Raw genomic sequence first — 20,150 nt, 5'->3', positions numbered from 1 at the left:
GACAGTCACGACCCCTGGCAGCATCCTTTCCTTGCTCTCCTGTGCTTGTTGGTACCCAGAAAGGGGCATCTCCACTAGCCCCTGATCCAAGCCTTGCAAAGCCCCCTCTGTCCAGGACCCCACAGCTGTCTGCCCTGCACATACCTCTCTCTGCCCCTAGGGACCAGCTAAAAATGAGGTCACCCCAGACTCCAGGCAAAAAGCACCTAACACATGTACCGTAAAAATTTCAGGAAAAATAATTCAGATCTTCTCCAAGTCTGGCTTATGCCTTCTTACTGTTCCTGAGAATGCGTTATAAGCAGCAACAGACTCGAAAATGTTATTAGCTGCTATGGTTGGTTTTCCTTCTAAGGTCCTGAGTCACCCAAAACCAAGATGAAACAGATAAACAAAAAACCCCAGAGAGTGTATCTTTCCTGTATCAACCTAGCTGGCAAATGGCGAAATTAGGACATCAAATAGATTCCTGAATGAGCTTACCCAGGCGGCTCCCGGCATCAAACCCCAAAGACATTTCTTTGCCCGGTCCTTGAATTTCCCTTTACAAAATGTTGAGGTTAAGATACATCAAAGTACAGAAGGGGGAAAAAAATCTTAGGTTTTCTACAAATAGTGATTTCTTCATTTAGAAATAGGATTGAAGGGGGCTTGGCTGGGGTCACTAGGATCCAAAAGATGTTTAGTTTCATCCTTGAAACCCAATGGCCCACATTCAGAAGCGACAACATTCATCAAATCGACATCAACGAAAAACAACGTGAAATGAAGGTCACAGCTTTGGAACCTGAAAAGACTGCACACAGACCTCACCCACCAATCCCTACGCTGCAAAAACAAATGCTTGCCTTGAAACTCTTCCAAAAGGTCGAATTAGCAATTTCTTCCCCTCCATGTAAAGTTTTAAGTTTATTAAAACTTAACTCCATCTGCCTGTGTTAAAAAACCTTACAAAAGGTGTATTTAAATGCTTGAAAAAATTAACTTTATGCTCTATGCACAGATAAACTTCTCTTCCTGTACAGCTAATATGGTTATATCCTTTGTTTAAAAAAGATTTTTTTCCACTAATGACACTTGGTGGGTAGTTCTATACCAACGATCTTGTCCCATTCTTCTCGGAAGATGTCCTAAGAGTTGACACGTGGCTGGAAACACCCTCACAAAGCGCCACTCTCCTGCTCAGACATGTTTATTAAGATTGTTTGGGGTTTGGCGTTCTTTTTTTCCTTCTTCTTTTTTGTTTCCGGAGAGAGGGCGCTGGGAGGAGGGGACCCGGCCGGCTGGCTGGTTGTCACTTGCCGTTGGAGCGGTCAAGACTCTCCAGCACTCGGTTGAGACGGATGTTGAGCAGTCTGACCTGGTTCTCCAGCTGTTCCAGCTTCTCCTCCACGCTGGGGCCACTGGGGCTGCTGCGCCAGTAGAAACCCATGGGCCCGGTCATGAAGTAGATGGCCACCACGAAGCACAGCGGCAGCACGGCATTCTCGGGCTCACCCTCGTACTTGTGCAAGATGTACACGCACGACATGGAGAACAGGATGACCCGCACCACCCAGAAGAAGCGGCCGAACACCACGTGCAGGACACTGAAGGTGAAGCCCAGGGTCAGAGACAAGAACCAGTAGGCCAGGAGGACGACGCCCACCAGCAGGAGGGCACGTGTGGGGCTGTTGGCCACCGAGCTTGGATTGAAGTACTGGGACAGGTTCGAGACTGCAGGACAGAACAGAGGGACAGCAGCCGGTTACACGGGGTCAGGGGGTTCTCTGCAAGCTGGGGGTGGGCAGCTCAGCTCACTGGCTGCCTCTGCCTCTGCTACACCCAAGGAATTAAAGTTGGCTGCCTCATTAGCCTTTATACCAAGTCCCGGGAAAAGACAGGATAAGACAGGGCAACGCTGTCATATCGTGGGTTTGAAACACCTTTCAGGTGGGGCAGAGCCTGAAAACTGGCCTTCAATTTCCTTTCTTCCTGTCTTCCATAGTAACAAATGCCCAGTGTTAGGCTGGGCACACGGCTGCCTAGGATAAGGGCGTTTCCCAGCCTCCCTTGCAGCTACATAACTAAGCTTTGGTCAAGGAGAGGTAAGCAGAAATGTTTTGGGATGGCTTCCTAGAAGTAGTGGGAATATGCCCTTTACACCTCTTCTTCTTCTGCCTGCTGGAATGTGGATGTGATGGCTGGAATAGAAGCAGCTGTATTGTGTCATGAGGGAAGGGAGGTCACCTATTGGGGAGCAATAAGATGGGAGGGGCCTCGGACCCGAGGAGAATGTGCTACAAAGCCACCTACCTGCCTAACCACCTACCTGTGAACTTTCACATAAGAGAAATAAGCTTCCATCTTGTTGAAGCTGCTGTTATTTGGGGTCTCTGCTACTCACAGTCAAACCTAATTGTAACTGGTACCCACACATGAAGTTCCATCTTAAGAATGGAGTGAGGGCTTCCCTGGTGGCACAGTGGTTGGGAGTCCGCCTGCCGATGCGGGGGACACGGGTTCGTGCCCCGGTCCGGGAGGGTCCCACATGCCGCGGAGCGGCTGGGCCCGTGGGCCGTGGCCGCTGGGCCTGCGTGTCCGGAGCCTGTGCTCCTCAACGGGAGAGGCCACGGCAGTGAGAGGTCCACGTACCGCCAAAATAAAAGAATGGAGTGAAATGGAGGACTTGCATCTTCTGCGTGCCTGACTTAAGAAAATTTTCAAATAGAAAATTTAAAAGGATAGTAAAATAAATACTCCTATCAAAACCACCTAGGTTTAACAATGGTTAACATTTTGCTCCATCTCTAGTCACATACCTTTTTTTTTTTACCAAACCATTTGAAAGAGGCGCACATCCTACTTCAGCATGCAGCTTTCTTTACTAGTTTTATTGAGATATAACTGACATACAGCACTATATACGTTCAAAGTGTACAGCATGACTTAACTTACATATATTGTGAGATGAACACAAGTTTAGTTAGTATCCATCACCTCATATAGATACAAAAAAAAAAAAAAGTTTCTTCCTTTTCCTGAGAACATTTAGGATCTACTAACTCTCCTGATAACTTTCAACTATACGGCAGAGCAGTGTCAGCTACAGTCATCATGTTGTACATGACATCCCCAGGACTTATCTATCCTACAACTGCAAATTTGTACCTTTTAACCATCTTCCTCTAATTCCCCTGCCTCCCACTTGCTGTCTCTGGCAACCACAAATCTGATCTCTCATTTTATAAGGTTTTTTTTTTTAATTCCACATATAAGTGAGATCCTACAGTATTTGCCTTTCTCTGACTTATTTCACTTAGCTTAATGTCCTCCAGGTCCATCCACGCTGTTTCAAACGGCAGGATTTCCTTCGTTTTATGGTTGAATAATACTCCATTGTATATATACACACACCAAAAATTCGTTGTTTTTTTTTTTAATTTTATTTATTTTTGGCTGCGTTGGGTCTTCATTGCTGTGCGCGGGCTTTCTCTAGTTGCGGCGAGAGGGGGCTCCTCTTCGTTGTGGTGCACGGGCTTCTCATTGCAGTGGCTTCTCTTGTTGTGGAGCACGGGTTCTAGGCGCACGGGCTTCAGTAGCTGTGGCTCACAGGTTCTAGAGTGCAGGCTCAGTAGTTGTGGCGCACGGGCTTAGTTGCTCCGCAGCATGTGGGATCTTCCCGGACCAGGGATCGAACCTGTGTCCCCTCAACCGGCAGACAGATTCTTAACCACTGTGCCACCAGGGAAGCCCACACCAAAATTTCTTTATCCATTCACCTGTCAATGAACACTTAGGTTGTTCCCACATCTTGGCTATTGTAAATAGTGCTGCAATGAACATGGGGGCGTAGTTATCTCTGTGACAGGGTGTTTTTGTTTCCTTCAGATATATTCACAGGAGTGGAATTGCTGGATCATATGGTAGCTCTATTTTTAATTTTTCTTTTTTTTTGGCCACGCTGCATGGCTTCTGGGATATTAGTTCCCAGACCAGGGACTGAACCCGTGCCCTTGGCAGTGAAAGCGTGAAGTCCTAACCACTGGACTGCCAGGGAATTCCCTATTTTTAGTTTTTTGAGGAACCTCCACACTGTCTTCCGTAGTGGCTGCACCAATTTACATTCCCACCAACAGTGTACAAGGGTTCCAATTCCTCCACACCCTCACCAACATTTGTTATCTCTTATCTTTTTGATAAAAGCCATGCTAATAGGCATGAGGTAATTAATATCTCATTGTGGTTTTTTGTTTGTTTTTCTTTTCGCAGTACGCGGACCTCTCACTGCTGTGGCCTCTCCCGCTGCGGAGCACAGGTTCCAGACGCGCAGGCTCAGCGGCCACGGCTCAAGGGCCCAGGCGCTCCGCGGCACGTGGGATCTTCCCGGACTGGGGCACGAACCCGTGTCCCCTGCATCGGCAGGCGGACTCTCAACCACTGCGCCACCAGGGAAGCCCTCATTGTGGTTCTGATTTGCATTTCCCTAATGACTAGTAATGTTGAACCACTAGTAATGTAGTATTGATACATTTCTTGTTAGCCATTCATACATCTTTTTAAAAAATTAATTAATTAATTAATTAATTTTTGGCTGCGTTGTGTCTTTGTTGCTGCGCCCGGGCCTTCTCTAGTTGCGGCGAGCAGGGGCTACTCTCTGTTGCGGTACGCGGGCTTCTCATTGCGGTGGCTTCTCTCGTTGCAGAGCACGGGCTCTAGGCGTGCGGGCTTCAGTAGTTGTGGCACGCAGGCTCAGTAGTTGTGGCTCATGGGCTCTAGAGCGCAGGCTCAGTAGTTGTGGCGCACGGGCTTAGCTGCTCCGCGGCATGTGGGATCCTCCCAGACCAGGGCTCGAACCTGTGTCCCCTGCATTGGCAGGCAGATTCTTAACCACTGCACCACGAGGGAAGCCCAGGCCTCCAATCCTTATTAACGATGGGCCCCTTTGTGCCAGGGCAGAGCCAGGTCCGAGGTTGCAGCCTGGAGGAGGCGGGCAAGACCCCACTCACGGGATCTCAGAAGGGAGATGCGTAACACACACACACGGGAGGGAGATGTTACAGCTGAGGGTGAGAACTGAGGACCAGGTTCCTCACACAGGGTAGTCAGGAGGGGCCTCTTGAAGGAGGTGTCACGTACCAGAGACCCAAGCATGGGAAAGATGGGAGCAGGCAAAGGGCTGGGAGGATCACCCCCAGCAGGGAACACCTGGAGGGACTGGAAGGTACCAAAGACCCCAGCGTGTCCAAGAACAGGATGGGGGCTGGGCAGATCCTTGCTGCTTGCAGTGTCCTTGGTGTGAACCTGGTCGATTCCAAGTGCAGCAAGAAGTCGCTGGGCAGCTTTAAGGACAGTGACCTGACCTGCCTTCTTTGTTTTTTTTTAAAATCACTACTATAAAAGCAGTAATTAAAAAAATGGCTCTGAGAACGGACCCTAGTTAGGAGCTGTGCAGGGAAGAGTTCACCCAGCAGGCCTGAGGCCACTCTTTAGAAACACCTGCTGGCAAGGTGGGCCCTTGGCTGGCATCTGGGAACTTGGATTTCTGGAGTGTGAGGTTGTGATGCATAATAAGAAACATGTATTTGGTGTCCATCCCCATTTCTGGCACAGGCTCCTAAGACCCTTGGAATTCCCTAAGTGACAAGTGCAATACAAGTGTCTTGTTAATTCATAGCCCCTTTCACCCACACCTGTGCTTGTTAATCACGTGATTCTGGAAAGCCTCTCAGGATGTAGGCTGGTTGCCAGGGGAACCAACCAGATGATTAGAGGGTTGGGCCCTCTAACCTCCAGGAGGGGCTGAAGGTTTAATCCATCACCAGTAGCCAAGGAGACAATAGAACTCAGAACTGGAAGCTCCGAGTCCCTGCCCACCAACTCTGCCCCATGCATCTCCTTCACCTGGCTGTTCCTGACTTATATCCTTTCATAATAAACCAGTAATCTAGTGAGTGAGTAAACAGTGAGTAAACTTTCCTGAGTTCTGCAAGCGGCTCTAGCAAATTAATTGAACCCACGGTGCGGAGGGGTCGTGGGAACCTCTGATCTACACTAGTCTGTCAGAAGCACGGATCTGTGACTGGGGTCTGAAGTGGGGCCGATTGTGGGACTGAGCCCGTGACCCGTAGGATCAGATGCTACCTCCAAGGAGATAGGGTTAGAATTGAGTTCAACTTGTGGGCACCTGGTCAGCGTCCTGGAGGGCTGAGTGAATTGCATACACATTGCAGTGAGGGCTCCCTCCTCTCACCAAGAAGAGGGCCTCCCTGGCTTGGAGGTTTTTACAATCAGTGTGGTTCACGCTGACGCCTGTTTTCCTTCGGGGAGTCGGGAATTTGGAAGGTGCAGGCAGAGAGCGCCTACATGACCAGCTGCCAATAAACACCCTGGAGGCTGAGCCTCTATTGGGCGTCCCTGGTAGATGACACCTCATTCGGGGAATAAAGGGTATCCTGTGTGACCCCCACCCTGGGAGAGGGCTCTGGGGGCCTGTGCCTGGTTCCCCCAGACTCCACCCCGTGAGCCTTTTCCCTTTGCTGACTGTGCCTTGTGTCCTTCACTGTAATACACCACAGCTGTGAGGATGGCCGCATGCTGGGTCCTGGGAGTCCTCCTGGAGATGCACAGAACCTGGGGATGGTCTAGGGGGCCCCGACACAGACTGCTGCAGGCTTCCTGGAGAGAGGCAGCAGCCTGGACCAGGGCCGTGAGCTTGAATTCAAAGGGTTCCAGCAGCTGCCATCCAATTCCTAGACCAGGGCAGCAACCCCCTGGGGGGTCACACATCGCTCCTTCAGCCCTTTTGATGATTGTGTGAGCGTCGCATTCCCTGTACGAAATCCCTTTCTGTCTAAGTAACTGGAGTAGTTGGTTACGGACCCCAACAACCTAGAGACTCCACCTCCAGTCCCCGAGGTTTGCCTGGGGGCACACAAGTTGGCACTGCCCACCTGCACCTTATCCTAAATAGCATCTGGGAATCTCAGCTACTTACACACACAACAATGACAGTAAAAAAGGTCCTCTCGTATCCTCACTGCCCCCCTAGTTTTCTCTTGTGCCACCCGCCGTGGGTACCACTCCCATAATTTGACAAGCACCAGAATGAAACGGTGCCTTCAAATGAATGCCCCCCACCTACCGTCAAGTCCAAGGACGTCCAAGAGCTCTGCCCAAACTTTCCACAGGGTTTCCACAAACATGTCCACTCCCAGCACGAACCTCTCGGTCAGCCTCGTCAGGAACTGCAGAAACGAGAGAGAGATCATTACCGACCCGGCCAAAGCTCCCTCCTGCCTAGTCCGGCCAAGCTTACACTTGGACGAGAAAACACAGCCGGCCGATGACGAAGGCCACCCCAGGACTGGCCGAGTAGCCCAGGGGACTGATGGAGCTCGGGACTAAGTGTCCAGGTGCCAAGAACCAAGCGAATCTAGACAAATCTCCCTCCGACGGGGGAAGGGATGCATCGGGGGAGCCGGGAGCTCTCTGCAAAACTGCTCACTCCACCTCCGGTTCCTCCTGGAGCCCTTCTAGGCCGACTCTTCTGTCAAAGTCTCTGCCTGATTTCTCATTTTTAAACAGTGGGAGATGCTGCAACCAACCTATTTCGCCCGGAGGCTGGGACGTTGCTGCATGGGAGCAACTCTGAAGGGCGAGAACTGTGGTTCTCACACTCAAGTCCCATCAGCATCTCCCTAGCGTGTGCAAACAGTAGAGAGAGGCCACGTCCATCCCAGCTTTAAGGACCCAGGGCTACTGAAGCTCTCCGAGGATGAATATGAGGTGCACTTTCATTTCACTGTATTTAAAAAAAATATTTATCTTTTTGGCTGCGTTGGGTCTTAGTTGTGACACGTGGGATCTTTCGCTGTGGTGCCCGGGCTTAGTTGCCCCCACGGCCTGTGGGATCGAACTGGAGTCCCCTGCATTGCAAGACGGATTCTTAACCACTGGACCACCAGGGAAGTCCCATTTTGCTGTATTTTTTTAAAAATAAGTGATATTAAAAAAATAATAATAATAAGTGATATTCTCGGACTTCCCTGGCAGTCCAATGGTTAGGGACCCGCGCTTTCACTGCTGAGGGCCCGGGTTCAATCCCTGGTCAGGGAACTAAGATCCTGCGTGCCGTGCAGTGCGGCCAAATTTAAGAAAAAGTGATATTCTATACACATGGTATAAAGTCTCACTCCCCGCAACCCAAACCCCCTTCCAGTGGCAGCGCTGTTACCACTCGCTTGCGGATCCTCTCTTAGATGCACCGGGTGAGGAATGGCAGAAATATTTCCCCCATAAACGGCAGCATACATGTACAGTTCTGCCGTGTCTCTCATGGAACACTCAGCCTTGATTATTCAACTTCAGGCAGGACAGAGCGGCCTCATTCTTTGCAAAGATGGCATACCTGCAGCTGCCTATCCAGTCCCCTATGGGTGGGCACCTAGGTTATTCCCAGCTTCCCAGGGGGACCCGAGTGTTGCAAGGCTCACGTGCGGAGGTTAAATGCCTCGAAGTGAATTGGTTACAGCATTTAAAATTGGATATCCTGGTTGGAGCCATCCTCTAGGACAGGGGGAAAGAGGAGTAGTGTTGAATCAGTGGCCATGAGAGCAAAGGATGCCATTGACCTCTGTGCTACTGCTGTCGCTTGGCTGACAGCATGCGGGGTTGGGAGCTTAACTGTCTGGGTTCAAGTCCCAGGTCTGCCCCTTATTTGCTGGGTGGCCGTGGGTAGAATATATATGTGTTATATACCAGGGCTCCACCTGACAAGTGGAGTTATTAAAAGTACCCATCTCAGCTGGTTGTTCTGCGCGTTAAATGAGATTTGTGTGAAATGCTTTGACGCACCCAACAGAGGTTCAAACTGTCTACTGACATCCGATTTTTTTTTTTAATTTATTATTTATTTAGGCTGCGCTGGGTCTTAGTTGAGGCATGAGGACTCTTAGTTGCGACATGCGTGGGGGATCTAGTTCCCTGACCAGGGGTTGAACCCAGGCCCCCTCCAGTGGGAGAGCGGAGTCTTACCCACTGGACCACCAGGGAAGTCCCCGATCTTCTAACAGAAGCTTTGACCCCAAGACTCTTCTGCAAGGACATCATCCTTTTAGCCTTAAATTTCCTAGCTGCAAGCACCAAAGGGATTTGTATATTTAAAAAGACCACATGGATAAACCTGACATATCCACACAATGGGATATTATTCAGCCATAAAAACGAATGAAGTACTGACACATGCTTCGACAAGGATGAAACTTGAAAACCTTACACTAAGGACAAGAAGCCAGATACAAAGGACCATAAATTGTGATTCCATGAATAGGAAATGTCCACAAATATAGGAAATGTCCACAATAGGCAAATCCATAGAGACAGAAAGTAAATTAGCAGTGGCTAGGGGTTAGGGAGAGAGGTTGAGAGCTAAAGGATTTCTCTTCGAGGTGATGAAGATGTTCTACTGTTGACTGTGGTGATGGTTACACAACCCTGTGAATATATGGAAATTATATATGAACGATCTACTTTAAATGGATGAACTGTATGGTATGTGAATTACACCTCAATAAGCTGCTATTTAAAAACTGGAAGGGTACTAACATAACATCGTAAATCAACTGTACTCCTATCTAAAAAGAGGTTTTTTTTAAACTGGAAGAGTAAAAAAAAATAATGGAAGGGTTGATGTTAAAAAAAAAAAAAAAGGAGGAAGTATGTGTGTCTGAGAGAAGAGAGGGTCACTGTCCGTCTCTTTGGCAGGGGTAGGTGGGTGAGGGGATTTCAGAGAATGTATCATCACCTGGAGAGAAGGCACACTGGTGTTGGTTTAGTTATAATTCTTTTTTGGTTAGAGATTTACTGACATATCATTTACATACCATAAAGTTCCCATTTTTAAAAGGCACGATTCACAGCTTCTTTTTAGAAATTCCCCATAATCTAACGTTAGAACATTTTCATCGCCCCAAAAGGAGTCTTGTCCCTGTCAGCAGTCACTCCCCATCGCCTCCCACCCCCAACCTAGGCAACCACTAATCTCCTTTCCATCTCCATGGATTTGCCTTTCCTGGACTTTCCATACCAGTGGAATCAGGCAGTCCGTGACCTTTTGTGCCTGGCTCCTTGCACTCAAAATAACATTGTCAAAGTTCACCCGTGTTGCAGCATGTATTGGTACTTAATTCCTCTTTCTTGCCAAAGAGCATTCCCTTTCAGGGATCTACCGCGTTGTTGCTCCTGTCGTAATTCTTTAAAGTACGCGTGATTTGTACACGTTTGCCAATAAGTAGCAACTTGTACATTTTGTTCAAGTGGAGGAAAGAGGAAAGAGCTCCATACCAAAAGCTACTGGGCTTTTCAAGGGCACCAGCTCTCCTAGAAAGGGTGTGAGGAAGTACTTATTTGGGGAGGAAGAGACAACAGTTGCTGCTGTTGCTGACCCTGTCTGTGCCTCCACTTTCTCAGCTGTAAAATGGGACTAAGATAAGACAGCCATAAGAACCCGTAAAGGCCTCAGGACATGGGAGCTGCTTAGGTTGCTTGTGTCAGACCCGAGGATTTGCTGGGTGGCAACCCAGCGCTCCCAGCAAGGATGGAGGTCCGGCCCTCTCTCCAAACGGAGCCATCCCCTTCCCACCTAACAAACGTCTTCAAGCAGGTGCTCAGAAACCCACAGGCTCAACCAGGGTCTGGTCTGGCTCAGAGGAAAGTCAGGCCCACCCTGGGGACCGGCCAGGGCAGGACAGGGTGTTGCAGGGACAGACCCATTGTGGGCCTTTTGGACTGAGTGGTGGGAACCACACTTGCTCTCTGCCCCGGGGGCTGGCACCACTCACTGTGGCTTCCCCTTGGGCAATGTGACTCCTTGGCTCCCTTGTCTGTGTGAAGACACAGGAGCCCTCAGGGAGTGTTGCGGGCTGCACCGTGTTCCTCCAAATCTCAGCAAGGGTGAAATGGGATCAGTATGAGGGACCCTGATCCAACAGGACTGGTGGCCCTACAAGAAGAGATGGGGACATAGACACACACAGAGGAAAGACCATGTGAGGACACAGGGAGAAGCCGGCCATCTGCCAGCCAAGGAGAGAGGCCTCAGGAGAAACCAGTCCTGCCAGCACCTCGATCTCAGGTTTCCAGCCTCCAGAACTTCCAGATGATACATTTCTGTGTGAGCTGCCCAGGCTGTGGTCCTTCCTCATGGCAGCCCTGCAGACTAAGACGGGGGTTCAGCGGAGCCCAGACCCTGAAGCAGTTCACAGAAATCACGTGAAAAGCTGAACCTACGACACAGGTTGTATGTTTCCTACAACCTATAAAATACGGCCAATATCTTATAACTATGAATGGAGTATAACCTGTAAGAATTGTGAATCACTATGTTGTACCCCTGAAATTTATATAATATTGTACAATTTGTATAATATTGTACATCAAGTATACCTCAATAAAAATTTTAATAATAAATTAAAAATTTAATAAAATTAAAACAAAACAAAACTTGGGAGTTCCGTGGTGGCCTAGTGGTTAGGATTCTGCGCTTTCACTGAAGAGGCCCGGGCTCAATCCCTGGTTGGGGAACTAGGGAACTAAGATCCCACATGTGCGCAGCAAGGCCAGAGAAAATAAATAAATAAAAATGAAGAGAGAGAGAGACTTAAAAGACAGATCAGTGAAATGCAAGTGTGGACTCTGGATCCCAATTCAAACAAAGCAGTTATGCATAAAGACGTTTTGAGTCGATCAGGGAAATCGGAAAATGGACTTGGGTTGGTTATTAAAGAATTGTCGGGGCTTCCCTGGTGGCGCAGTGGTTAAGAATCCGCCTGCCAAAGCAGGGGACACGGGTTCGAGCCCTGATCCGGGAAGATCCCACATGCCACGGAGCAACTAAGCCCGTGTGCCACAGCTACTGAGCCTGTGCTCTAGAGCCCGCGAGACTCAACTACTGGAGCCCGCGAGACTCAACTACTGAAGCCCGCGCGCCTAGAGCCCCTGCTCCACAACAAGAGAAGCCACTGCAGTGAGAAGCCCACGCACCACAACGAAGAGTAGCCCCTGCTCGCCGCAACTAGAGAAAAACCCACGCACAGCAACGAAGACCCAATGCAGCCAATAAATAAATAAATAACTTTTTAAAAAAATAAATTAAAAAAAAAAGAATTGTCATGAGCTGTGACGATGGTACTATGGCTACGATCTTTGCAAAATGTTCACCTGTTAAAGACGCGGACCGAAGTATTCAAAAGTAAACCATTATGTCTTGGATTAGCTTTAAAATATTATGCCAGGCTTCAAAATGGCAAAACTGAGTGATGGGCACTGGGGTTCATTATACGTTTCTTTCCCCGTTTGTGTCTGTTGGACAATTTTCAGGATGAAAAGTTAAAACGAGGGAGATTCAGGCGAACCAACTCAGGAGGCCTGCGGCCGTGGCCATGGCTACGGGACAAAACACAATTACTCCAGCTCAGGGTTTCATCGCCCTCCTCCTAAATCTGGAGGACGTCCCGCATCCTGAGTTCTCCTCGACCCTACCACCCCCAGGCACGTGCAAACTGGCTCCCAGGAAATCAGGCTGTAAGGGCACACGTGTCTTCACGAACAAGGCAGAGAAGGGGCGAGTCTCTGCAGTTCAGAGGTTGCCCAGGCATCTGAGGAACACAGTGAGAGACGCAGGTTACGTGAACTGAAGGTGCTGGAACACACGTGCAGACCACCTGCAAGAATGAATTACAAAGGGGAAAAGCCACCTCCAGGACGGAAGGCCTCAACTGAAGATCAAAGTCATGGGACAAGCCGACACCCTGTGCCTTGATGTGCTGCCCCAGCAAGGACACAAGACCCTCGCGTAGAATTCCTGCTGGAATTGTAATTCCTCAATCTAACCCTGGGGATGCAATCAGGTAAGATGAATCGTACGAAAATTCAAAAGTCAACTGGCCTGTCCCAACCCCACGGAGATACCATGTCAGCCCCACTAAAGTGGCTACACTAAAAGAGACAGACAACCATCAACAGATGAATGGAGAAAGATGTGGTTCACGCACACACACCACCCCCACACACATACCCCGGAATACTACTTGGCCATAAAAAAGAATGAAATTTTGCCATTTGCACCAGCTTGGATGGACCTGGAGCGTACTACGCTTAGTGAAATAAGTCAGACAGAGAAAGACAAAAACTGGGGCTTCCCTGGAGGTCCAGTGGTTGAGACGCCACGCTTCCTGTCAAGCAGAAACAGAAACACAGATGTAGAGAACAGATGTATGGATACCAAGGGGGAAAGGGGTGGTGTGGGAGCAACGGGGATTGACACATACACACTATTGATACTATCTATAAAACAGACAACTGATGGGAACATACTGTAGAGCACAGGGAACTCTACTTAATGCACTGTAGTGTCCTAAATGGAAGGGATATGTGTATACGTATGGCTGATTCATTTTGCTGTGCAGTAGAAGCTAACACAACATTGTAAAGCAACTATACGCCAATAAAAATTAATTATATAAAAAAAAAAAGAGGGCTTCCCTGGTGGCGCAGTGGTTGAGAGTCCGCCTGACAATGCAGGGGACACGAGTTCGTGCCCCGGTGCCGCAGAGCGGCTGGGCCCATGAGCCATGGCCGCTGAGCCTGTGCGTCCGGAGCCTGTGCTCCACAACGGGAGAGGCCACAACAGTGAGAGGCCCACGTACCGCAAAAAAAAAAAAAAAAAAAGAGACTCCGTGCTTCCATTGCAGGGGGCGCAAGTTCGATCCCTGGTCCAGGAACTAAGATCTTGCACGCCGGGTGGCTAAAAAGTTAAGAAGAAAGAAAGAAAGAAGGAAAGACAAATACTGTAATGATAACTGTTATATGTGGAATCTAAAAAATACAACAGTGAATATAACAAAAAAGAAACAGATACAGGAGAACACACTAGTGGCTACCAGTGGGGAGAGGGAAGGGGGGAGGGGCAAGATAGGGGTAGGGGTTTAAGAGGTACAAACTACTGTGTATAAAATACATAAGTTACAAGGATATACTGTACAGCACAGGGAATACAGCCAATATTCTAAAATAACTATAAATGAAGTATAGCCCAAAAAGATATTGAATCACTATGTTGTACACCTGAAACTAATATAATATTGCAAATCAACTATATTTCAACTAAAAAATAAACTAAATAAAATGCATCCAAGGGGTGGGGGGAAGACAAGAACATGTGCTGGCGAGGATGGGGAGAAAGGAATCCTCATACACTGCTAGTGGGAACGTAAAATGGTACAGCTGCACAGAGGTTCCTTGAAATGTTGAGAGCTGCCGCATGACCCAGCAATTCCACTCCTAGGTACATACTCCAAAATACAGAAAACATATATGTGCATAAAAACTTGCACATGGGGCTTCCCTGGTGGCGCAGTGGTTGAGAGTCCGCCTGCCGATGCAGGGGACACGGGTTCGTGCCCCGGTCCGGGAAGATCCCACATGCCGCGGAGCGGCTGGGCCCGTGAGCCATGGCCGCTGAGCATGCGCGTCCGGAGCCTGTGCTCCGCAACGGGAGAGGCCACAACAGTGAGAGGCCCGCGTACCGCAAAAAAACAAAAACAAAAAAAAAACTTGCACATGAATGTTCAAAGCAGCACTATTCATAGAATCCAAAAAGTGGGAACAACCCAAATGACCATCAACTGATAAATGGATAAATAAAAAGCCATAAGAAGGTATGAAATACTGACACAGGTTACAAAAGGGATGAACCTTAAAAACATGATGCTGAGTGAGAAAGAAGCCAGATGCAAAAGACTACACTGTATGATTCCATTTGTAGGAAACGCACAGAATAGGCAAATCCATAAAGACAAAGAAGATGATGGGTTGTCAGGGGCTGGGGGAGGTGGGGTGACTGCTAATGAGTATAGGGTTTCTTTGGAGGGGGGATGAAAATGTTCTAAACTTGATTGTGGTGATGGTTGCACAGCCCTGTGAATATAATAAAAATCACTGAACTTTCAGTGAATGAATTGTATAGTATCTGAATTACAGCTCCATAAAGCTATTAAAAAAAAAGACATAAATGTCAATGTCATAAAAGCCTCCCTTACCCCCAAATGGGTGAAGGGACTTTGACAGACTAAAGGGAACTAAAGAGACAAGCGTTGATTGGGTGCTGGCTTTTTTTAAAAAAGCTATAAAGGAAATGCAAATATGGGCTGTATATTACAAAATATTATTGTACTAAATTTAAGTTTTGGGGTGGAGGGGCCACAGTATTATGGGTTTGTAGGAGAAAGTGTCACGATGTCTGCAATTTACTTTCAAAAAAAGCGTGTGTATGTGTGTGCTTGTTAGTGAAAGAGAAACAGTTTGGGGGGGGGGAAATGGTGAACCCAGGTGGAGTTTCTAGTTGTTCCTTATTCAATTCTTTCAGCTTTTCAAAATAAAAACGAAATGTTATTTTGATTGTGGTGATGTTTTCAGGGGTATATCCATATGGCAAAATTTACCAACGTGTACACTTTTGTCCCACGTTAAATATGTGTAGTCTATGTCGACTACCCCTCAATAAAGCTGTTAGAATGTTGGTGGGAAAAAAAAAAAGACTGGAAAGTGTCAAAGTTACTCTGCTCAAAATATTTGCTTACAAAGCAAAAGAATGTAAGCCTCTTAAAAAAAAAAAAAAAAAGACCAACAGTTCAATAATGGCAAAGGAAAACAAAAAGCAGTTCTCAGAAAAGAAGATGCCAATGTATTCTGGATAAGTGAAAAGACCATCTATCTCACAGTAATATAATAAAACCAAAAAGTTTACTGACACTTCGTTGGAGAGGGTTTGGGAGCCAGCCCTCACACGTATGATGGGAGTATAACTGGAAAACAATTCAGTAATATCTCTCAGTACTAAAAAAGTACATGAACTGGAACTGTGCATAAAGGACACGGCAATCAAAACTAATTTACGCTGTCAGAGTCAGGAGAGGGGTTGTCTTGGGGCAGGGGGATTTCGACCATACTTTTCTAGATCTACATGCTGGTCACATGGGCGTGTTTGGTGTGTGACAATTCATTATGTTGTATAACTTACACAGAAAAGTGCACCAATTATATTTCAATTAAAAATTTTAAAACGCACAGATCCTTTGGCTCAGCAATGACTTTTCTAACAATTTACAGATGAACTTGTCTAAGCACGCCCCAAAACATTTATACAGAAGGACCTTGATTGCAGCCAGGATTCACGAGGCAAAAGACAGGAAACTAGTGAAACACTGGCCATCAAGAGTAGGTTGAACGACGGTGCTTCCTTACACTAAATTACACCAGGCGAATCCTTCTTATATAAATATCTTCTACCATTTACTAAATGCTTATTAAGTGTCTGGTATTGTACAACCTGACTAATCACATTCAACCCTCCAATTTACCTCCTTTGCACAAATGACACACACAAAGGTCAAGCAACCTGCCCAAGGTCACAGAGCTAGTGAGACGCAGAGCTGGGATTCGAACCCATGTCTGTTGGAGAGCAAGGCCCATGCTCCAAACCAGAAGAAGGTCAGGGGTTAACTTTAGACAAGTCCCAGATAGAACATGGAGTGTTTCATTAAACGCCCTCAAACTTCACAACCCACTAAGCAGGTCTGGCTCGCTGAAAACAACGGTCGCTAGCAGATCCAGTTTCCCCCAAGCCTGGCCGGTCTAGGCTACACTAGGCAGGAAGTATCGGGGCACCCTCATTCTAGATGCCACAATGATTAGGGGAATCAGGAAGGGTCATGATGCTGGAAGACCAGTGAGGGTACCAGTGTGGTCCCCAGACCCACTGTGCCTGGTTCAAATCCTGGCTCTGCCACCCAGTCTGACCTGAAGCCGGTCACTTCCCCACTCTGTGCCTCAGTTTCCCTATGTGTAAAATGGAAACATTAATAGTACCTACCTCACAGGCCTGTTCTAAGGATTAAGTGAGTTACTCTACCTATAAAAGGACTTAGAACATTGGACCACCTATTTGCTAGAAGGGATGCTGCCCAGTTCATGAATTGCTGAATAAAACCGATTAGATCGTTTTTTAAAAAGGCGCATTTGGGGACTTCCCTGGCAGTCCAGTGGTTAAGACTCTGCGCTTCCACTGCAGGGGGCTCAGGTACAATCCCTGGTCAGGGAACTAAGATCCTGCGTGCCGCTTGGCCAAAAAAAAAGGAAAAAAGGTGCATCCTAAACAAATAAATTAGTATTATTGTCATCCCTACTGAAGGCACAAAACTTCATTTACCACAAAACTTCCGTTCTGACCTCGAGATTCTCAGATTCTTTGCCAGAATACAGCTGTCTTATTGGCACCAACCCATATTAAACTCTTAAGTATCTATTTTGTATTTCACGCCCGCGGACCTTATATTCTCAGATAGGACCGTCGGCCAAGACATGGGTTACTTGTGCTTACTTACCCTCCTCAAAAAAAGTCACACTTCTTTTTGCTGTAAAAGGAATGATTTCTGCCTTCAAATGGCTCAGGGACATGGCAGGAGGGAAGTGCAGATTCACCCTTTACACTCAGGCAGACTGGATGGCCACCTTTCTGCACTCAGGTGTTTTTGTTTCCTCCCTCCGTGGCCACCTACAAAGAGATCCCGCCAGAACCCACAACCTCTACGGAGGCTCAGAACACCCATAGGAGATGGTGGTCAGACGTTAGTTTTCCCAACAAATTAACTTGTATTTCACCTCATCCAATTAGAATATCCGGCCAATCTGATCCGGGCTTTAATGTTCTTTTCTTTCCCCTCCACCTCAAGCACCAGAAAACTTTTTTTAAACCCTGAAAGCCCTTTCAGCGGGGCTTCGCAATGTTGATTTGCTCCTTGGCCAGGATATTAACTAACAACAGTAGCTCACACTGATTCTGCCATTACTCTGGGCCAAGAAGGTACCAACGAGTCATAATTACAAACTCATAACCAAGAGGATATTATCATTAGCCCCATTTCAGGAATAAAGAAACGGAGGCTCAAAAAAGTGAAGCCACTTGCCCAAAGCTATCCAGTAAAAGCTGGAACTTGAACCCAAACTTCTCTCCGCTCCAAAACCCCAGGACTGGCGCAGAGCAAAGGAATTAAGAGGACGAGCAGTAAGGGCTGTACTCAAGGAACCACCTGACCACAGGTAACTGTCCCCCTATTCACTTCCCCTTTCTCGGGGGACTTTTACCCCGAATGGCTACCGAGGGCAAAGAAGGGAGAAAGAACTCCCTGCGCTTCTCCGGAGCGCTCAACACCATCCCCAGGGGTCTGAGTCTCCTCAACAGCTCCAAAGTAAACAAAACGTTCCAAGTGAAAGGCCCAGCACACAGTAGGTGCTTAAAAGGGTTGTTACGGTGCCAGGTTGCCAAAGCAACAGAGCAGACTGCATTACTCCCATTCTTAAAAAATAATTTAAAAAGTAAAAAGCCTAAATATCTTCAAAGCAGAAGAAGGAGGGCCTCAGGTGCTCAGGGGAAGTGGGTCGGGTGCAAGGCTACGGGAAATTCGGGGTTGCTGGGGAGAGCGCAGCAGCGTGGGGAGAGGGCGCGGGCGCTGGCTGGCAGGGCGCCCCCCGGCCCTCCCCCCCGCACCGGGCAGCCGCCACGATGCCTGGCTCACAGTAGGCGCTCATTCAAACGTGTTGAATGAATGAATGAGAGGCGCGGCCGGCGTCAGCGCCGCCCAGAGGAGGCCCGGGCCGCGCACCCCCGGGGGCAAGGTCCAAGGAGAAGTACCGCATGGCACAGAGGGCGCACCGAGGCCCTGCGCCGGAACCGGCCCCCAGACCCGACGCTGGCTGGGCAGGCCTGGGCGGCAGGCGGAAGGCTCTGGGGCTCAGACCGGGCTCCCCGGCCCCAGACCCGGGCCCCCCTCTTCCCGCGCCCCGGCCGGCCTGCAGCCCCGGAGGCCGCGCACGGCCCAGGCGGGCCCCGGGTGCGCGGCGGCTGCGGCAAGGTGACCGCGGGCGCGGGCGCGGCGCCCACCTTCTGAGCGGCGCGCACGTTGTCCTCGCCGAACAGGCTGCTGACGCTCTGCGAGAAGGTGTTGACCGTGCGGCGGTAGCTGTTCTTCTCGGTGCCGCCGCGGCCCCGTGCCCCTTGCACGCCCGGGGCCAGCAGCCCGAACAGCAGCAGCAGCAGGAACCCAGCCTGGGCCCGGGGTCCGCCCGAAGAGCGCGCGCCCATCCTGGGGCCGGTGGGATGCGGGGTCCGGGAGAAGGGTGCGAGCCGCACGGTGAGACGCCGCGGCTCCAGCGGGGACCGCGTTGGCGCGCTCGGTGGCCAAGCACCGCACCTCTGCCCGCGCCGCCGCCGCCGCCGCCGCCGCCGCCGCGCCACCTGCCCCGCCCCGCGCGCACAGGCTCGAAGGCCCCGCCCACGCCGCGCCCCGCCCCCGGACGTGGGACCCGCCGGCGACCCGGCCGGAGCGCGAGAGGCGGCTGTGAGGTTGATGATCTCCACGCCCCCACCGCCCGGAAGTCTTCCCTGACCTGGTGGAGCTTGAACTTTTTCTTTTTTAAAAAATAATTTTTATTTTTAACTTTTCTATAAAAAGCAACCCAAGCTTGTAAAAGTGGAAACAGCCCCAAAAAGGACGAGTGCAATTGATTGGAAAATATGAACTGCAAACATTTTATATACCGCTGAATTTATAATGACACCCCAAAATTGGCCACCGTTGCCGATGGCATGGGCACGAGCTTATTCATTCATTCTGAAATGTTTAAAAGAAAAGCATTAAGCATCCCTCCTGCCCTTCTTCAAAGAACTCTATTTCAGAGTCACAAAATAGTCGAGGACCGGAAGTTCTTTTTAGGAAAGTCCCGCTAGTAAATGAGGAGGGAGTGAAAGAGATTAGAAAATTAGAAATTAGAAAATCCGTTTGCACTCCTTAATGAAATGACGGGTCCAGGCCACAATCATCAAGACACTAAAACCAAAAGGTGGCAGGTCGGTGGGGAACTTAAAAAAGCAGGGGCCAGGACCTGGTCAGGACCTGGACCCGCCAGTCTTAGTGGCAGAAGTACCAGCGCCACCTATGATGGATTCTTGCCAAACACTTTGGACCCAAACTTGATGTGGCCTCCACATCTAACCAACAGTTTACAGGAAATATGGGGGATGGAGGAAAAAAATTAGAAGCAGCAGAAGCAATCAG

The 20,150-nt window shown here is 48.9% G+C and overlaps 1 protein-coding gene across 1 annotated transcript; it reads right to left on the bottom strand.

Moving 5' to 3' along the window:
- Nucleotides 1-1,176: 1,176 nt before the first annotated feature.
- BRI3BP (BRI3 binding protein) lies at nt 1,177-19,284 on the bottom strand. Its single transcript, XM_029231737.1, has 3 exons — nt 18,977-19,284; nt 7,124-7,226; nt 1,177-1,716 (listed from the first exon to the last, which is right to left on the bottom strand). Exons 1-3 carry the CDS (start codon nt 19,175-19,177, stop codon nt 1,295-1,297), a joined length of 726 nt encoding a protein of 241 aa, XP_029087570.1. The 5' UTR covers nt 19,178-19,284; the 3' UTR covers nt 1,177-1,294.
- Nucleotides 19,285-20,150: the final 866 nt, after the last annotated feature.

Source organism: Monodon monoceros, unplaced genomic scaffold, assembly GCF_005190385.1.
Source record: "Monodon monoceros isolate NGI ecotype Baffin Bay Population unplaced genomic scaffold, NGI_Narwhal_1 Super_Scaffold_1, whole genome shotgun sequence".
Lineage (NCBI taxonomy): Eukaryota > Metazoa > Chordata > Mammalia > Artiodactyla > Monodontidae > Monodon > Monodon monoceros.
Note: the sequence above shows the minus strand (reverse complement) of the source record. Positions and strands in the feature narration are given on the sequence as shown.